A 20,739-nucleotide genomic window follows, 5' to 3' on the forward strand; every position below is an offset into this window, starting at 1 on the left:
TGCTCCTCGTAAGGTCTGTGCTCCAGCCCCTTCACCAGCTTCGTTGCCCTTTGGCAGCACTTCAATGTCTTCCATGTAGTGAGGGGCCCAAAACTGAACACAGTATTTAAGGTGTGGCCTCACCAGCGCTAGATACAGGGGGATGTTTACTTCCCTAGTCCTGCTGGCTACACAGTTCCTGAAACAATCCAGGATGTCATTGGCCTTCTTGGTCCCCTGGGCACACTGCAGCCTCATGTTCAGCTGGCTGTCAACCAACACCCCCAGATCCTTTTCTACCTCGCAGCTCTCTAGAAACTCTGCCCCATGGCAGCCTGTAGCACTGTATGGGGTTGTTGTGACTGCAGGGCAGGACCCAGCACTTCATCTTGTTGAACCTCATAGAGTTGGTCTCAGCCCATCAATCCAGCCTGTCCAGATCCCTCTGTAGAGCCTTCCTACCCTCAAGCAGACCAGCTCTTCCTCCCAACTTGGTGTCGTCTGCAAATTTGCTGAGGATGCACTCAATCTCCTCATATAGATTATTGATCAAGATGATACTAAAGAGCACTGGCTCCAACACTGACTGCTGGGGAACATGGCTCGTGACAGGTCACCAACTGGATGTAACTCCATTCACCACCACTCTCTGGGCCTTGCTGTCCAGCAAATTTCTCACTCAACAAAGAGTATACCTGTGTAAGCCATGAGCTGCCAGGAAAAATCCCATGAAAGACTGGGCAAAGTAGAGCACACCCACAGCCTTTCGTCATCCTCCAGGCAAGTCACCTGGTCATAGAAGGAGATCAGATTGGTTAAGCAGGACCTGCCTTTCACAAACTCAAGCTGGTTGGGTCTGATCCCCTGTTTGTCACACCCATGTTGTGTGATTGCCCTCAAGATGATCTGCTCCATAACTTTCCCTTATACTGAGGTCAGGCTGACAGGCCTGTAGTTCTATAGATCTTCCATCCCACACTTCTTGTAGATGGGCATCACATTGGCAAGTCTGTTGTCATTGGGACTTCCCCTATTGACCAGGACAGCTGATAGATGATGGAGAGTGGTTTGGCAAGCACTTGCATCAGCTCCCTCAGGACCCTTGGGTGGATCCCATTTGGCCCCAGGGACTTGTGAATGTCCACGTGGAGTAATAGATCACTGATTGTTTTCTCCTGAATTGTGAGGTGTTTCTTTTGCACATCATAGGTGTCTTCCAGGTCAGTGGGCCAAGTATCCTGTGGATAAATGCTAAATCCTGAAGCAAAGAAAGCCTTAAATGCCTAAGCCTTATCCTCATCCTTGATGACAATGTTCCCTGATGCATGCAGTAAATCATGGAGATTCTCTTTGGCCCTCCTCTCCTTGTTAGTATATTTGTAGAAGCATTTTTTGTTGTCTTTTACCACAGTGGCCAGATTGAGTTCCATCTGAGGTTTTGCCTTTAAAATTTCCTTGCTAGATACCCTAATGACATCCGTGTAGTCTTCCCAACTTGCCTGCCCCTTTTTCCAAATGTGGTAAACCCTCTGTTTTTTTCTTTTTTTTTTTTTTTTCGTCAGACTCAGTAATTGTTCCTTATTCATCTAGGCTGGTCTTACTGCACTCTGGCTTGTCTTTTGGTACACAGGGAGAGCCTTCTCCTACACCTTTTAAGTTTTCCTTGAGCAAATTCCAACCTTCCTGGACTCCTTTGCTCTTCAGGACTGTCTCCCAAGGACTCTCCCAACTGATGTCCTAAAAAGTCCAAAGTCTGCCCTCCAGAAGTCCAGCGTAACAGTCTTGCTGACACCTCTCCCGACTCCTGACCAAGAATTGAAAATGCTGTCATTTTATGGTCACTATGCTCAGGATAGCTTCTAACCACCGCATCTCCCACCAGTCCTTCTCTGTTGGCAAAGAACAACAGGGCAAAGAGAAGGGGCTCCCCCCCTGCTAGGATCACTTGCCAGCTGTGGCAGGAAGTTATCTTCCTTGCACTCCACAAACCTCCTAGACTGTTTCCTCTCTGCCTTATTTTATTTCTGGCAAACATCTGGTAGGTTGAAGTCTCCCCCAATAACGAGGGATGCCAATTGTGAGATGTCTGACAGCTCCTTGTAGAATGTTTTGTTGGTCTTCTCATCCTGATTGGGTGGTCTATCGCAGACTCCCACCAGGATATCAGCCTTGTTGGCTTTTTCCCTGATCCTGACCCATTAGCACTCAACTTTTCCATCACCCACTTGGATCTCCATGCATTCAAAGGACTCCCTAACATACAGTGCTTCCCTGCCTCATTTCCTTCTGTGCCTGAAGATCCAGTAGCAATCCATTGCAGCACTCCAGTCATGACAGTGGTCCCACAACACCACAACAAGTGGTGGTGACTATGTTATAGTTCATCTGATAAGCCATGTCCCCAAGCTCCTCCTAAAGATGCTCATAGTAAAATCACTCTCTGATTAAAATTTAAGGCTTGCTGAGTTTGAGCCATTTTCTCTCTTTGGGCATTTAAATATTTTATAAACAGAACTGATTACTGTCATGATTCTGTTCTGATGGAGGTTGCTTTTTTTTTTTTTTAATGAGATATTTTGCCTTCCTCAAGACAGCAGCTCCCAATTCTGCAACTTCAATTCTGAAAATAAACCTCTTCCAAGTTTTAAAGATTAAAATTAGCTGTTAACAAAACAAAACAAAACAAAAACAAACAAACAAAAAACGAAAACCCAAAGCCAGAACAATAACAAGGGTCACTGAAAGAGGGCATGCATTCCCACCTGGCTTTGGCATACTGAGCACGTTCAGCCCCGCTATTTGTCAGTGTTCTTTTTCCCTTTCAGCATTTTTCTTTTATTGGCTGCAAGTTAGGGCTTTCCCTTACAGGACCTCTCCAGATGGCTGCCTCTGCTTGCCTCCAGCCACAGACAGCCTGTTAAGCTTTCCTTTTCTCAGCTCTGAGGCAGTGCAGTCCACTGGATCCGCCTGCAAGAACAAGCCAGCTCAACAACTCTGCACCAGCATGTCAGTCCTGGGACCTGACATGCAGCTGGCTGCACATTTGGAGCAACGTCTTCAGCACATGCATGCCCCAACTGCCAGTGCGAGCTCTGGTGCAGTGCACCTTTGCTGCAAAAAAGACATGAATTGTCCCAGCCACCATGGATTTAATAATACCTAAGAACAGGAGCTAAAACAAGACCTGACTCTGACAATCCATTCTGGTTATTGGTGTGTTAATGTGTTTAGGTGCTTTCAGAACATGCGTTGTCAGGCTGCTCGCTTCTCTTTCCCTGACACCTGTTTGTACTTTGCTTTCAAGTTTCAGAAATCACAGCAGTAGTTTTGAGTCAGAGCCCCAGTGCAGGCATTGGTTCCCAATTAACCAGTCACATACACATCTGAAAGAAGGACTGAATTTATAGTCTTGTCTTGCTTTAGATGTATAGTAACAAATGCTTTTTATAAGGTGCCTTCTGTAAGTCAGTGTTCATCATCTTCAACAAGAACTTCAAGTAAAAGCATGTGTATTTTAGTCAGCTGTTCAAGCTCTTCTTTTGATTTTTACTTAGGGCATGCGCTTGAATTAACTCTAGGGGCAATTTTTCATGGGTAAATAATGAGCAAGTTTGGTGGGATTTGACTTGGTGTCATGAAGGGAAGAGAGAAAGATGTTTGTAGTCAAATATAATGTATAAAAGTTTGTTTTGAATTTCTCAATGGAATGTAAGAGACTCAGGAGGGCTCTGTGTTGCCTCAGATCTGGTGCTTAGTGTTTATGTGGTCATTGTACCTTGACAAACATTTCACATAGTTATTGCTTTGCTTGAATATGGAAATATGTTAATCACAGCCTTTCTTCCAGTGCCTGCTCTTTTCCTTAGCCTTTTCTATTCAACCCTCTAGGTGGCCCAGCACAATGTGGCATCTTTTCTTTGAATGAGCTCTTTTTCCACTAATAGGGTCCAGGGTGATGTTGAGAACCATGTGCACAAAATTGGTGCACCACCCCCCACCCCTTTGTGGACATGTCAGGTTAAATTCATATCAGCAGGAGGGTCACTGCCATGATTTTCAATAGTGCATGATGAGGTGATGACTTCAGACAATGGTGCCACACTCTCCAGTTGGAGACACTGGCCTCACCAGTTGCAGTAGTTAATTAATATACTAAAAATAGAAGCCAGTGATACAAATCACTGCCTGTTGTACAACGAAGACTGGGCATGTGTTGCTTTGATAGCCAAGTTTATGGTGCTTGTCATGGAGGGAAGTCAGTTCAGAGCTAGTAGCAATGTAAGACTTTCTGGATTTAGCTTTAGTCATTCTGGGCCCCTGACCATTCGCTAGCTGTCTTATTTGCATTATGAATGACATTAAGGGAACTAACAAGGTTATTGGGCATAGAAATGGTCTCATGTGACCCCACATGGAAGCAGACCTACAGCAGTGTTAGTTGGCAGAAGCACTGTAGCTCTTTATTTGGCTTCTTAGGAAAACATGGTTTCTAAGAGTACATAAGATGGAGCACAAGACGATCAGCATTCAAATAACTTGTCAGTCCCTCAAGGACAAGGATGTTGAGAGTAGAGTCTGGAAAGCATCCCTTCACTCAGCCCGTTGTGCCTAGGTGGTGCTAAGCATTGGGCATGAGGTGTACTAGCTCTTTGTTTTGCTTAGAGTCTTCCACATCAGCCTCCCTGAGCAGCTCTGCATGTGGATCTGTGTCACGTTGCTCCCTGTTGCTGACAAAGGAGAATGGGTGAAATGGGTTACAGCTTCACTCTTACCTACTGCATCTTAGCTTTTGTATGGGCTCTGCAAACTCTGAAAGAATTTGAGAAGGCTTGCAGTATTTTTCTGCTGCATCTTCCCTAAAAGTTATGACAAAGAGGGGTAAATGATGGCAAATCCCTGTCTGCCCATATTTTACCTGCATAATTAAGGACACAGGTTGGTATCTTCACAAACTGAAGGCTGGGGCTGCACCCCCAATTTAGGCCACATTGGTCAGGTGAGATGTGGTTCATGCTATCACATAAGGTTTGTGTGTGCCACATGGAGGTCTGAGTATATGCCTTCTCCTTGGTATCGTATGCCCATATGCACTTCATATGCAAGTACTACTGTTGCACCTGCCTTAACTACTCCCATCCATGTCTGCCTGGAGCATTGTGACAGGATGGCATATGACCCCAAGAAGCTCTGTTGGGAGTTCACATGCAGTGAGGTGATACATGCCCTGGTGAGTGAGTCTGCAGGAACTGGTTCCAGCTTGAGAGGAATTCTAACTCTTGAGTTAGGCCTGAATAAGTGCAGTTTGTCTGCAAAGAGAAATACCTCTGTTGAGCTGTAATGTTCTTTAATTTTTCACTTCTGTAATCTAAGTAAATGAGTGGAATTACTCAAAATTTACTTGGTGTGGATAACAGCAGATTTTTGAGACATTAAATCTTTTATATAAATGATTTTGAACCCTTTTTGTTCATTCCACAGACTGGGAGAAGACTGGAGAGTCATAAAAGCATATAAACATTTTCTTAAAAAAAGAATTTGGTAGCCTTTTTTTTTTTTTTTTCTTTTTGTATTGGAATTCGTAAACAAATGGTCCAGCTTCCAGCTGTCGCATTTCTTCCACTGCATGATACCAGACCAATCCACAGGAGCAAGTCACTGCAACAGCCACCCAGAATTGACTCCTGAGGCTCCCATTCAGCAGCAAGGAGCATCAACAGGGGCAAAACAACATAAAATCAGGGCAATTTTGTACTTCCATTTTCAAACAAAATGTCTTGTCAAAAGCAACGATTATATCTCTTTTTCTTTGAAAGATGGTCAAAGTCAGATAGTCAGTATATCTGCCTGCTAGTCTATGCCAGCCCATGCCTCACTTTCTAGTCAGTCCAGATGAAAAGGAGGACAAGGCTCCCAGTTTTACATGAGTTCTCTATTCCCAGTCAAGCCCAGGGATATACTTCAGCATGGAGAGGAATGCTCTGCATGGGGGAGGAGCTCTGTACAGCTATTCTGGTATCAGCAAGCCCAGCACATGGGAGACTGAGCTAAACTCTCCATGTATGTACAACTTTGGGTACACAAAAACTGTCAGGAGTGAAGGACGTGTTAGCTGGAAGGAGAAAGCTTGAGATCTGTAGCAAAAGGGCAGTTCATAATAATTCCTTTTCTGAATGTATTTATAGCATTTTTTTCATATTAAATATTCCTTTGGCTTCCTTTTCTCTCTCCTACAATCCCTACAAGTGAGAAGTGGAAAAGAAGAGTTTAGTAATGAGTTACTGTTAAACTGTTGAACTTGAATTTTATTTTAAGATATTTATAACCCAGAAAATCTCCTGGGGAAGGAAAAAAAATAGATAAACCGGTGCCCATTGCCTTTGCAGCAACGTTCAGTTTTATCACTTTTTGTCAGTTTCCTCAGATGTCTGAGAAGTGTGGACATTAATTTAGCTTTAACTTGTTTATTTAGCTATGGGTTCTGAGTGTTCTGACTTCCTAATTGCAAAGATATTTAACATAGAATGGTAAAGATGAATTCCTAAATAAGATCTCTTTCCTAGACTTTTTTAAGAGCTTGAATTAATTAAATCTGTAAAAACTGTCTTGATTAAAAATCTCATTTAGTTTTTTGATTGTACATAGAGTTCTAAAATGAGTGAGATCCACATTTCTGACATAACCTGTAGAAATCTCCTCTATTCTTCTCTGTCCTTTTCTCTAAGAAAAACTATTAAAAAATGTCCAAGTTTTCTTTATGCATCAGTGAGAATAAAAGAAAAAAAAACTGCATTTGCATTTTAATTCACAAGACTCTTGCATCTCCTTTGACTACTGGTGATGCGTAATGAGACTAATGAAGTGTCCCAGCAAATGAAATGACTGTTTGGTCTTTCTTCTACTTTCCTGTTTTTTTTTTTTTTTTTGTTTTGTTTTTTTTTATTCTTGGGTGTGGTTTTTATGTTCATCACCTCTGCTGTTTTGCAGCTTTTCTGGCTTGTGCTTGGACTAATTCCCAGATCTGTTCTTGCAGATTTTAACTTTGCCATGTATCCACCATCAATGATAGCTACTGGAAGTGTGGGAGCAGCCATCTGTGGTCTTCAGTGTGATGATGGGGAAAGTTCACTCTGTGGCGACAGCCTAACAGAGCTCCTGGCCAAGATCACAAGCACAGATGTGGTGAGTGTCCTGCCCTGCTGTTTCATTTTACTTCGGAGAGTGCTGTCGAGAACTGGGTCATCAAACTTGTCTTGATCCCAAAAGCCCAATTAAGCCAAGGAAGTAGGAAGCTACATGACAAGAGTGCCTTTGCAGGGTTCAGCCCACTGGCTTTTTCATGTACAGAACTTCATGGCCTCTCATTAATGAGTTCTGTTTCACAGTTTGCTGAATGCTCACGGAGACCAGATGGAGGAAGGTCATCCACCTGCTCTTGTCTCTCTCTAGGTGCCTGATAGGCCCTGCTTTACCTGGTCAGACCAGTTGGAGTGGAGAGCTGCTGTTGGCATCCTGCTGTGTAGTGACATGAATGGGCAGTCAGCACTCCTGTTTGGCTTAAGGTCAACTAGTTTGTAAATCCAAACAGCAGGCGTGTGTTTGCAACCTGCAGAGAGTCTGCTGTTCTGAACCTTATAGAGGTATCTTCTGAAAATCTTGGATTTAAAAGGAGTAATGAGCTCATACTTAAGCACTGACAGACTGTGAGGCAGGTGTAAGCCACACTGTCATTTTTGTGTAGGGTGTGATACACAGAAAGATTGTAACTCCTCTAAGTTCATTTCATGCAGAGAACTTAATGGGTTGTCAGAAAACTCTGTTGAAAATATACAAGGTGATTCTGATACATTACAGGTGACTGAGAAGTGAGTGTGGTGGTCTGGGGACAGCTTCAGCAGGAACATCAGCAAAACCAGCTCCTGGCGATCCTGGCTGGTAGTCAAAACAGAAGGTTAGGATGACTGAATGGAGCATTCAGAGTGAGCCTTGTTTCTCCTGGATGTGGTTCTCGATATCTGGACTGCTGTTCTGGTGGGGCATTGAGAAGAAAAGCTTATACTATTGCAAAAAAAAATTTCTTGTTCTCGGAATGAACAGGATTTTCATCTCCCATAAAGTTGACATGTTTTGTCATGCTGAAATTCATTTTACTCTGATGATTTTGTGTCTGAAGCTGAGAGGTAATACATACCAACCTATCAATAAGTGGTAGGATCACCCAAGAAGAAGAATCTCAGGTGTAAATTCAACATGCATATTCTGAAGCAAGTAGTGCACAATACTCATTTAGACAGTTGTTCCATTTAGACTGAATAAAAGGGATCTGTTGTGTTTACTTGCTTGATATGGATAGCAAAAACACTTGGGAGTCATTGGCCTGGGGAAGGTTTGTCTCTGGATGTTTGTCCGCTTGAACACAACCCAATATTTTTGCACACTGCATCCAGACAGTTATAAAACAGCAGGGAATGTCCTAGACATCAAGTAGGCAGATGTAAGAGGGTCCTCAGAAGATTGGGCAGAGGAAGTCAAGGTTTTGGGGAGAGTCTAAAGTTATGTTAGCACACGTGTCCTTCACCAAGTCTGTGAATGTGCACAGAGTAAAGAGTTAGTTCCAGCCATTAAGAACTTCATGTATAGCGATCTTAATTTCAAGGACTGTCTAAAAGATAGATGTCTCACAGCCATGCTTTCATTTATTGTGCAGCATCTCTTGGTTAAACTGCTTCTGCTTGGTTGCTTATTCTCATGCATGTTTTCGCTGACATGTGTCCGCAAAACTTCTCATATCCCAATGTTTCAAACCCGCTCCTTGAAGGGATCCAGCTAAAGATGGCAAGGAGTAGGGGAAATTATTTTTTCAAATTTTGGAGTCAAGGAGTTGTAGCCACAGGCAATTTTGTGTGTTGGTATGATTTTGGAGTTTGGAAGCGTGCAGAATGAAGGAAAACTAAAAGATTAGGGACAACTTTTGCAAAGTTGTCCCTAAAATCCCTTTTGCACCTGCTTCTCTTACTGTGAAGCTGAAAAAATGCTTTCAAAAATCTCTAAGCAGTGCTTTGCATGTATCTTTTTCTGAACACAGGTATTAACACTTTGTCTCTGCAGTCTGAACACAGGTATTAACACCTTGTACCTGCAGTGCCTGAGTTGGAATGCTTGTTTTTTTAAATCGTTAGACCATGGTCATTAGACCATGTCTTCCAGAATGGTGAACTCCAGATAAATGTCTCGTACTATTTCCACAGTATTTAGTACTTGTCAGAAGGGAGTACCACCCTTGCTGATGGATTTGAGGTATTTGGTAAGTTTTGACCCAGGATTGTGTAACTTGGTTCTGTCTTTTTGGAGATGTAACGTTTTTGGTTACATTCAGAGACTCCCAATAGCCTAAAATGCAGGTGCTTGCTTGAAAAACAGCTTCTCCTTGAAGGGAAGTGAAATCCAGATTTTTTTCCTCCTGCACCTCTTCAAGTATTTCTGGCTGATTTCTGTGTGACACTTTGCTATTCCACCTGCAAACCTCTGCTTGAGTCTGGATCCTAGCTGGTATGGAAGCTGACTCTTCCTACACCCAATTTGTATACTGAGAAACTCAATGAAGGCTTCTGGGGCCACAAACAGGGTGTCTTTCTGGTGGCAGTTTATTTCTCCTTGATCTTGTAAGAGCCCACATTAATTTACTTTCAGAGCATGTTACAAGCATATTATACAAGATCATGTTTGAAGGGGAATATATGGCTTTCTTTGGCTGTCTTGGAAGTTTTCCTGGGTTCTCTTCTTTCAGCATTCATAGCTTTACATTTTATGTTCATGTTCTTTGTTAGAGAAAGTACTCAAAGCTTTCTTGGGAATCCTGACACTTTCTCATGTAAGGTCTTGTTGCAGCAACTTCCAGTTTTGACAGACCACCTGTTGCATAGATTTTTTTTATTCTATTTGTTTTATCTGGAAAAAGAAACTGCCAGAGCATTTTAGCAGTTCCTAAGTTACTTAGAATAAAATGAAAGTTGTTCTTCTCACTGAAAAACTCTTGTGCTGTTTTACTTTTGTGATTTGTTTTAATGTCAGAAATGTGCTTTTTGCCACTCAGGTGAAAATCTTCCCAAATTTGGGTGAGATAATATGCCTTTAGAAAAAAAATGACTGTTCTGAAATAATAAAGAATTCTTAACATTTAGTAGTCACATCCTGTCCAACAGTCAGTCTGCACTGAGTAGAGACATTCTCTTTTCACTTTGCTCCTAATGTCAACCCACAGATCAGTCCCTCAACCCGAAATCCAGTACAAACGGAACTTTTGGATAACTTAGTTGCTAAAATTTTAAGTTTACGGAGAACCTACATGTGTAAAAAAACCCAGTACATTTCTATGTTGTCAAATGTAGAGGATTTTCATCGTTGTGGCAGAGATAGCCTTAAAAGAAAGTTTGTATTCTTCAGAATTTGAAGTCCTGGCTTCCCTCTCCAAAGTTAACTAGAATTTTTCTTTTGGCAAATTAGTGTATTTTTCATTAGCCAGGTATTTGGAAATGGCAGAAACTTTTTGACAAATATTTTCCCTCTTTCTTTTGTGTGGTATCAGTATCGAGGACTTGAAGAGTTCATTCCACATGTTAAAACTTCAAAGAGATAAGCAACTGAAACCAAAGTCTTACAGAAAGATCTGGCAATCTTGATACTAGGTAGTAGTCTCAACCTCATCGGTAAAATGTACTGGTGGAAAAAAAGTATTGGCTAGATTTTATAAGAGTTAGCTGTGGACTGTGTTAATCAGGAGTAAAGACTAATATATTTTACTCTGAGAGTTTCAAAGTTGAGTGAATATCTCTCTCACTTCCCTATTTCTGATGTTTGCAAACTGTTCCTTAGTGAAACAATTCACTTATCTTCACTGTACAAAGGATTTGGCTTTCAAAGTGGAAGTTAGGGAAGAGTAAGGTTCTAGAGCTCTTGGGCTTCTGTAGCATCTCATGGTGGGAAAGACAATTACATTCTGCAAGGAAAAGGTTTTTGTCTTTTAAACCTTTGTCTTTTGCCTCCTCATCAGCTACAGAAGCATTCAGGTAGCAGAGGGGAGAGCCCTCCCCACCAGCTGCACCCTTCTAGAGGCAGGGTAGCAGAGAGTCCCCTTAGGTTGCAGCCAGCCTCCCAGCTCCGTTTGTGGCTATAATCAGCTTTTCTGCTTCTCAGTTCAGGAATGCATAGATTAGCCAGCCTAGATGTTCTCAGTCTTTGAAAATACTTTTGAGTCAGGAGCAAGGAGGAATCTTAAAATCCAATAATTGAGTAGATTTTTTTTTAAGTTATTGCCTAACAGAGCAACAGCTGATAAAGAAATCCTGATGCAACTAAACTGCAATGAGGTTTTCTAAAATTTTGCTGTTTGGTAATAATGTTTTCAGCGTGTTTGCTAGGAAATAGCCATATCTGGGCAGCATAAACTGGAGACAGAAATGAAATGTAGTTATTTTAGATTTACATTTGTCTGAGAGAGGCATTTGGCAGACAACACTGTTAGGCTTTTAATGGATGTTTCATTAAGAATCAGACCAAAAATATGTTATTAGTAAACAGCATTTAGTTTAGAACCCCACTGTTTTGTAAATAATGCACAAGTGTTTCTTTCAAAAACACAAAGGTTAAACATTGGTATCTGTTTTCCTTGTATGAATTATGAATTGAAAGCAGTGCTCTAGACTTCAAAGATGGTATTAGAAGGTACCATGCCAGTAGCATTTTAGCAATAAAAGTTACCTCTGATTAATAACTGCCTTAGACCATTTGGTTGAAGTTGAATTGCAGTCTGAAGAGAGGGTGACAGCTGGGCCACACAAAGCTCAGTTTCATTACTCCTTCAAGCTACCAAAATAAACACCAGGGAGCAAGTTTCAGTCTTGGAGAAACTGAGAATGCCCAAAAGCATTATAGGTAGTGAAAGTAGCTCTTTATGGTATATCTGAATTGCCTTTTCTCATAATTACTGCTCCAAAGTGCCAGCAAGAGCTGGTTCAACCCAGTGTCATATAGTGCTGTAGGAGAGTGGTTGCATGTTCTGCTCTGTTTTGCTGCAGGAGGGTAGAAACATGTCATTTATTATTTGTGGAAGAGGAAAGCAGATACTGGCAGGCAAGGAGTATTTCTTTAAAAAAAAAAAAAAAACACCCTACTCACAGGAAGTGAACTGAGTTCCCTGTTCATCTCCTGGTGGATTGTTTCAATGGAAAAATAAACAACTTGGGAAGTCAGGAATTTTCATAGCATCCCAGAACAGCTTTCCAGCAAGTAAAATATCCTGTCTCCATTCTGAGCAGATGCTTTGGAGAAGGCCTGTAGCATCCCTGCTTCTGCTGCCTACACTACACAATATGAGGAGTAGCCCAGTGGCTAATGCTGGCTTGCTCATGACTTCTGACCAGCGTTCTCCTTTGCCATAAGTCTGTGTTGGGCAAATCTCTCTCTTGACCTCCAGTCATTAGAAGGGCAACTGCTTCCTCAGGGTGCCTACTTGCTGTTGATATGACTGCCAGCTGCCTCTCTGGCTGTTCCTGGAAGCATCATCATGTATGTTCTGTGGGTCATACATTCTCTGACATGTCACTATTTGCATGTCCCTGAGTCTATTTCTGAGACTTCCCTTAAGTCCTCTGTGGCCCAGATCTTCCTGGGAGGCAAAGTATATTAAAGAATCTGAAGAGCTCAAGAGACTACTGCAGTGGTATGTAGATGAGGTCTTACCGATTCCCAAGTATCTTGGACCAGATGCAGGAATTTTGTAGCTTATAGTCAGTGAGAATTAGACACAGAATTATATCCTAAAGACAGTCTGCTTTGAACAGAGGATGGAACTAAATGACGTCTGGAGGACTTTTCCAACCTCAGTCTTTCAACAAGTCAAGAATTACTACCTCATAATAAAATGATAAAATACATTCAGTATTCTTCAGCTTCGATAGAAGCTTACAAGGTTAGATCCCAAATTAAACTGGTTGAAGTTGTTCATAACCAAAAAAGGGTGATGGCTGCCAGAAGGGCTGGCCGCATACACTCTGGCTGTTAAGGAGGGTTATATGCTCACATAATGGGTATCTTCATAGAGGCAGCTGTCTAGGACTAAACAAGTGATCCCCCAGCATGATCATTAAGGAAAGAACAGAGCCAGCATATACATGGGTACAAAAACTTTGTATCCATTTAAAAGTTTGTTCATAGTTGGGATCTGGTGTGTTCTAAATAATTTTGAAAATTCAGAGTAAATAAGAGCTTAAGGTAGAAGCTTTTCTTACAGTTGTGTCAAAACAGCAGGCTGTGAGTCCTTGAAAATATGGAGTCTGAGTGTTTTGAGGACTAGATACATAATAATAAATAACGTTTAAAATGCCTTCACTTAAATGTGCTACATATCTTAGAGTTGGGATTTTTTTCCAGGTTCTGAAAAGTACATGCATAAAGATACCTAAAAAAAATTCTGCACAGAAATAAAAATCAGACCCACCACATTCTAATTTTTCTCTTCCCTCTCCTCTCCTCTCCTCTCCTCTCCTCTCCTCTCCTCTTCCAGTGTAAAATCATGGAAATTTATCTGGAATGGATAGCATTTGAATATTGTGTCTAAAGCACATACAGCATCTATTTTTTGCTTTGTAGTGTTTAGGACTTGTGGTTTTGGAGGCAAGTAACAGGGCTTGCTCTATCTTACCCAGCCTTATTTGCTGCAGACCACATTTTGTATGCAAGGAAACAACAGACAAAATAGCCTCCAAAGAAAGGAAGAATGAGATAGTTTCCTAAGTTGTCTTTGCCTGAGTTGGCAGCTGCACAGGTTCATTCAGCGTTTTGTTCCCCAGTGAGTGCTGTGCGTGTGTAGTAACAATGGGGTGATGCAGTTACACTGGAGGCTAATTGTCGAGTTCCGTCAAGTCCATTCATAAATGCAGTGGAGGGTGCTGTGCCGCTGAGACCAGCTACTGCGCAGAGGAAGTGAAGTGAGGCCCCTGAATAATGAGTTCCACATCATAAACAGCACTATCAGGTTGCTGGAGCTGCTGATGGACTGCCATCATCTGGCTAGAGCTTGCCCCAACATACACTAATGTAGATGTGAGACCTGCACAAACTGACAGGAGACACTGCTAATGGCCAGCTGAGATTTCTCTGTATGCATGGTCTGCTTTCACAATGCTTCATGGAATGCGGGCAAATTAATACAGCTTTTCTAAACTCTCATTAGAAAAACTGACCAACAGTTAGTGATGTATTACAGCAGAGTAATAACAGTAAATTCTCTAATCTATCTCACAATTGCGAAGTATTCCCATAGCTATTAGAAAGAGACCATCAGCTTGAAATTGCAAGTCATATTAAGCAGGGAGTATAATTGCAAGCAGGGTGTCTGCCTCTGGATTGCCCCATCAGTGTTTTGGCTTTACTCTCACTTTTTCCAGTTCTGAAAACATTGTTCTCTCCTGTTGCCTTGAAAAATACCCATGCAAACAACAGGAAACAAACACACTGTCTGTTGAATCATACAGTGAAACTTAATCTAAAAAACATACTGTTCAAAGGACTGAAAGACTGAAAAAAATCACAGAGAAAGATTCTTTAATATTAGTCATATCTTAAGTTACTACAGTAATTTAATAATAGTAAGTTAAGAAATTCTGGCATAGATGTGATTTTTTTTTAAAATAAGACATCCCCATTAGTCTAAATGAAATGGCTTTAGGAAAAGCAAATCACTATTTTCTATACTTGTAGACAGAAAAAGTAGAGACACAGAAGTTTATTTGTAATTAGTGTTTGTTACAGTAGCAAAAATGGACACATTTAGGAGGCAAAATGCTTCTGCTTTTAAACTGCATCCATTAGATGTGACCTCACTGAGATGATAAATGTAGTAAATGGGCATGATATTCCCATAGCTGCTTTTCAGGTTCTTGTTTTGGAGAATGCTGAAGTACTTAAGGACAGTATTCTGCGAATAAAGGCTCCAGTTTGGGAAAGAGTCCTTGTTTATGTCAACTGTAAAGCAAGTGCTTTGGAGGGGTTTGACCCAACAGAGGTATCCAGCCACCTTTTGAATGTGCAGGCCATATATCCCAGACGGGATTTGGTGAAAATCCTAAACCTTCAAAGCATGACTACTTTCTTCTTTCTTAGATCCAAGCAATGTGTACATAGTACAGATGAAGTGTACTGTCACTTCAGATATCTCTGTCATCCTTTCCAGTTATTATAAGGTCTTGTTCCTAAAATAAGTCCTTTCTGATTTCCCTTCTGCAGTTGTTTTGTATTTAGTTTGAAGAAATAAGAAAAGATGTTTAGGGTGGCATCAATGGCATTAATTTGTGGAGTAGTGAAAATATAGTGAAAACCCTAGTCTGGACCTAGGGTTTTAAATTTTGTCAGGAAATGCACCGGTACCAGTGCAGCTCAGGGTTTTGGATCATTTGTGTACATATGTTATATATAACAAAAGCACTGCTGTTTTTCAGTTGTAGAAGAGAGCAGTGTTGTAGTTTGATTTTTTGAAAGTCCTTGAGAAATAAATGACTCACTGGTTTATTTAAAGTGGTTGTTCTCAGGCTCTTCATTGTGTCATATATAATGGCTTTCCCTTGCTGTTGGGTTGACCCCAGTGCTGCTTGGGCTGCATTAGCAAGTGCAGGCTTGCTGATTTCACACTGATTGGAGTCCTTTCCTATCAGGAGTTACCTGCCTGTGTTTGGAGAACTAGGTTCTTTCATGGTAGAATTCAGAATTACAATGCCACTTCTCTGAAATAACTTCTCATTGATCTGATGAAAGGTGTCCGATGGATCAGTCTTGTGATGCTGCTGTTATTCTGTGGTTGCTGGCACAAAACTCCATGATAAAGTTAACATCTTGCCGAAGGCTATACTACATTTATATTTAACAGGAATAAAATGGAATCTCTTTAAAGAGTCATTTTGCAGCCTTTGGATTCTTTATTAAATGTTGTCCTTAGGAAATATTCTCTACGTGCTGTACTTTCAAATGAGCCCAGTTTCAGATGAGCAAAATCCAGGTGACTGCAAGGTTTAGATCAGTTCTTGTGCATGCCGGTGTTTCTCTAAAGGTCATCCTTAATAAAGCAAACAAAAAACATCATGACAATTGATAGGGTAAGCTTGCTTATTTCTACTCCAAAGCATGAATTGTGTACAATTGTGTATCACACTATGCATGATCTTTCCTTGTGATCAGGTTTTCTTTCAAGACAGTCATCATGCATGAAAATTGATTCCTCAATTATTGTTTACTTGAATAACTTGGTCCTGTCATATTGCTGCTTATTTCTCTTTCCAGTCATTTTCACTATCTAAATTTCCATCACAGATGTGAGATTACTCCTCATCAGACAAATATTTCTTTTACTTTCTGATTATGCTAGTAAAATTAACAAGGGGTGAAAAGATTTCAGGGGAAAAAAAAAGTTAATTGCATTCTTATTTCTGCACACACTGAAGTAAAAAATAAAACTATGGAATGGAAAGTACCTGAGATGTTTTCATCATTAAAACTACTAGACCACAAAGAAGAATGAGGAAGTTAATCCATGTGACATACACATAAAAAAAATTTTATAAAACAATACCAACACTGCACCATTCTGAAGGAATGGCCCAGTTCCTGTGTCCCTGCATTACAGTGTTCTTTTAAGGAAAAGTTTCTGCACAATTTAATTGCACACAGGTAGCACAGATACTCTTAGATGGCATCTCTAGTTGAGCAGTGTTGGCTTTGGCTAGTGTCACCTATACTGCCATGAATATGTTTGTCTCCACTGAATACTTTTGTCTCCACTGCAGCCAGCATCCTGTCCAATCCATTTTCCCTGGGTCAGTGTGAAAAGTCATTCCCAAGTCCTCTTTGGCAGATATATCTGAAGAGGAAGAGTGTGAAGTTTATTATGTTTAGATGAACAGTTTCTCTACGAAGAGAGGGTATGGATTGACAGCTAGTAGCTGCTGACCAGTTGCCAAGAAAAATGGGTGTTCATGATACACCCAAAAAAATGTATGCATTAAGGCTGCAAATGTCATCAGGGGAACAGATAGTCCAAATTTGACATCTTTTCCCAGCCTAGCCATGATGGCCGATTAAACCTACATGCGTACATATTTCACACACTGAAGTAAATTGCACTGTGCAGAAAAACTGTGTATTGCCAGTCAGAGTCCAGCTTCCCTGAGTTGTACTCACAGACCATCTGCTCTTTAACTGCTGGTGGACATCCTGAAGTTAGTATTTACACAACTTTTTCTGCAGCTTCTGTGCCTAAATGTGGGAACCAGATACCAGCTCAAATTTTTTTGCCAGGTGCTGCAAGATCTATTGTTAAAACACTATATTTTAAAATGGACTACCAAAAACTGCATTTCTCTGCTGCTTGAAGTCTTTGGGAGAGCATCCACTTGTTAATGAGCTCTTACATAAACCAAAGCTTCGCTGAGTTCACAGTAGTCATTCCTTTTTCAGTATTTTAGATGAACTTCTCAGGACTGTTTTTAGAAAAATAAGCATTTTTAACCACTTGCCTACATATACAGTATTCTTTTGATTCACTCTCACAGCATACAGAGAATTAGTGTTGTGTTTACAATGTCATGGCCCGCATTTTATTTTTAAATTTCTGCTATAGACATTTATTAGTCTTTTCTCACCTTTCTCTTTTTATTAACCATATTATTTAGTCTTCCAGTGTAGAACCAATAATATCAAACATCCTGTAATATTTTAAGGTCTTGTTCTTCGTAACCACTGTTATTTAATAGTAACAGTGTTTTTAGTAATTACTGTACTATGTCCTGCATTGTACACAAGGTGGTGAGGATTCCACTGAGCTTCTGCACAGAAAGACAACACAAAGGAGCAAGGAGAGGTAAAAAATATTAAAATGTGGAGGTTATAATAAATGTGGAATTTGCATTTTTCAGCCCCAGAGAATTTGTAAACAGTGATTACTTTTGAGAATTCTAGGTCATTTTCTGTCACAGCAGATGTTTCTTATGAGTGAATCACTCCAGAAGAGTGATTTCCATTATTCCAACTTTTACTAGCTCAGTAAGAAAAAAAATCACTAACACTAATTTATTTTCTTTTCTGTAGGACTGCCTTAAAGCTTGTCAAGAACAGATTGAGGCGGTCCTAGTAAGCAACCTTAGACAAGTCCGGCAGCAACAACAGCAAAGCAATCGTTCTAAGATGGTGGATGAACTGGACCAGGCCAGCACTCCCACAGATGTGAGAGATATCAACCTGTGAGAACATCAGCATGGAAGAGTCACGCTTGCTCCCCCAGCCCTTTTATTTTTCTTATTAGAGTGATTTTTTTAAATCTGCTCCCACATAGAACATATTTAAAGCTCTTTTAGATAAAGAAAAACTGATTAATGAAAAAATGTACTTGGTGCCTGTGATGTTCTACAGAAGGGAATCCCACAATATATTTGGTAATTGCTATTTGATTATATTACAGCGATATTAAATGCTTACAAAAGCATACAAAGTAGCTAGACAAATGTAAGCCTGCATTTGTGGGAACAAACTAGAGTATACTCGTGTGTGTATTATGACCTAGTGCATACACCCCTTTTTTAAAATTAAGAAAGGAACAGTGTGTGCGATTTTATGGCTTGACTAGATTGCAAAGCAATAGAATAAGGGTTTAGAGTGAAGTAGGAAAAGATCCCAGAAGAAATTGAACTATTTTGAATGCAGAAGAGATTTGCTGATCTGTCACCTCTGTTGTTAGAAGTGTTTATTTGATCTCTGTATGTTAGTTTTGTTTACTCTTGCTGTCTGTGGTAGCTGCTACCTAAGAAAGAAGATGCTTTATTTTGCCAGCCAGAAGAGCAGGTGTTTTTTTTTTCTTTTTTTATTCCTCTCTCCCCTCTGACTTTTTCTACTTTTCTTTCAGAAGTGGCTCATTCTAAACACAGCAGCACCTTTGGCACAAGGGCAGTCCCACTTTACCAGACTGTGGGCCAAGCCAAAGCAATAAATTTTTGTATTGGATATTGGATGGGGAAATGCATGGATTAATTCTGACCAGTCAGCCAGTCAGACCACCTCTAGCCTTTGGATTGCAAGATGTAGTGGATCATCTGTGAATAAGCATTATATTCATTTTACAGCACTGATTTTCCACGTCAGTGTTAACTTTTGGCAGCTCCTTAGCTTGTCGTAAGACAATTAAGTGATGCTCTATCCATCTTTCTCTTTAACATATCGTTTCTGTGTTAAAGAAGATGACATTTATTTTGACCCTCCTCTTGCTATCTACCACACACACACACACACACACACACATTTTTTAGCATTTCATTAACTTTATTGGGCCACAGGGAGCATTATTATAAACCATTTCATTCGAAAAGCACTTTGAAAATTGTTCCTAAGGGATTAAATGAGATGGTTTATGACAATTTTGCCAAGCAAAAAAAAAAAAAAAGAGAGAGAGAGAAAGAAAAGAGGGAAAAAAAAAGGAAAATCACACAAGCAGAGCATATAGGTTTTTATAAGTCATTATTTTCCAGTATCTGGTGTACTTTGTTAGTTGTGGTGTTGCTGGAAATACAAATACCTGCTTCAGATGACATTCCTGTCATGACATTCCGGATTTGTTCAGTGTCACAGAAGGTGCTTAATACCCGCATGCTATGGACAGTGAAAGAAAATTGTTGGTGCAAAAGACAGAAATGGTAATCATCCAGATGTGTCACTTGGAATTTTATTTCAAAGGTGTATTCAGTGTACTTGAATTTATTTTTCTGCTCCGTCTGTAAGGAAGAAGAATTTAGATGGCAAAGGAGTCGGAACTTTTTTTGCACAATTGTATTAACAGTTTGCAAATATACAGTGGGAAGCTGTTGGTTGAAATGTTAATGTTTGCATTTTTAAAGACAAAAATACAGAAAGAACGTGCTACTTTTTTAAGAATATTTTATGAACGAACTCAGACATATTTGGCTAGATGAGGGTAGAAAGTGGATTAAGAGTCTAAGGGTGTTTTTTTTTTTCGCTGCTAAGAAGCTATGATTTGTTTCATTCTTATTCACATTAACAGTACTTAGCTGTATTGTTTCACTGAGTGTGCTGCTATTTTATAAACATTTTTATAATATATTATTTTACTGCGTAAATTTCAAATCCTGAAGTAGATGGTTAAGTGGAGATATGATGAGTACTTTGATTTACTGGAAATGCCCTGTACAGTTTTTTTTTTTAATAGCGTGTTCATAATTTTTTTATTTTATTCTTTTTTTTTTTCCCTTCCTGATCACATCCTGCAAAGACAGTATATTTACCTCAGGTTTACTGGACAAAACAAAATGGTTCCCATTTTCACAATACCTCACAACCTAACAGTTTTTTCTGTTGGGAGCCTCAATGGAACGGTCAATGCAAAAGGCAATATGGAGCCCATGGTTTAGTGAACAGAGCATGGTCACTCCGGTTGTTGAGGAAAAAATGTAGAAAGCAGGGGCATTGGCTCCCTTTTGGTCTTAGGTATCCTTTTCATAGTGGAAAAAATACATTAATCTATGGACCCATCCAAGTGAAATTTTTGTGTACTTTGACCTAAATCTTGGAAGCACTTGCAATATGATTTTTCACTGCCTCTCCTGTACAAGGATATGTGTTCCTACTCTGAATGCAAAATGCTGCCTCCAACTCACAAATGACTACTCAGCTTGCTAGGCAGTGGGAATGGCTGCTTTACCACCTAGGATCATG

The 20,739-nt window shown here is 40.3% G+C and overlaps 1 protein-coding gene and 1 long non-coding RNA gene across 2 annotated transcripts in view; one reads left to right on the plus strand and one right to left on the minus strand.

The window, feature by feature from the left end:
- The window catches only part of CCND2 (cyclin D2), a 31,318-nt gene extending 12,492 nt beyond the window's left edge, over window positions 1–18,826 (plus strand). Inside the window, exons 4-5 of the mRNA XM_026046201.1 lie at window positions 7,010–7,158; window positions 18,109–18,826. Coding sequence (XP_025901986.1) covers window positions 7,010–7,158; window positions 18,109–18,264 — 305 coding nt within the window. The 3' untranslated portion in view covers window positions 18,265–18,826. The remainder of the gene's footprint in view (window positions 1–7,009; window positions 7,159–18,108) is intronic.
- Window positions 14,926–19,868, minus strand: LOC112953187. Its single transcript, XR_003250534.1, has 2 exons — window positions 19,586–19,868; window positions 14,926–16,081 (listed from the first exon to the last, which is right to left on the minus strand). It is a non-coding gene; the product is annotated as an uncharacterized LOC112953187 (long non-coding RNA).
- Between the last annotated feature and the right edge of the window lie 871 nt (window positions 19,869–20,739).

This window comes from Nothoprocta perdicaria, unplaced genomic scaffold (genome assembly GCF_003342845.1).
Source record: "Nothoprocta perdicaria isolate Ctin4 unplaced genomic scaffold, notPer1 scaffold_427, whole genome shotgun sequence".
Lineage (NCBI taxonomy): Eukaryota > Metazoa > Chordata > Aves > Tinamiformes > Tinamidae > Nothoprocta > Nothoprocta perdicaria.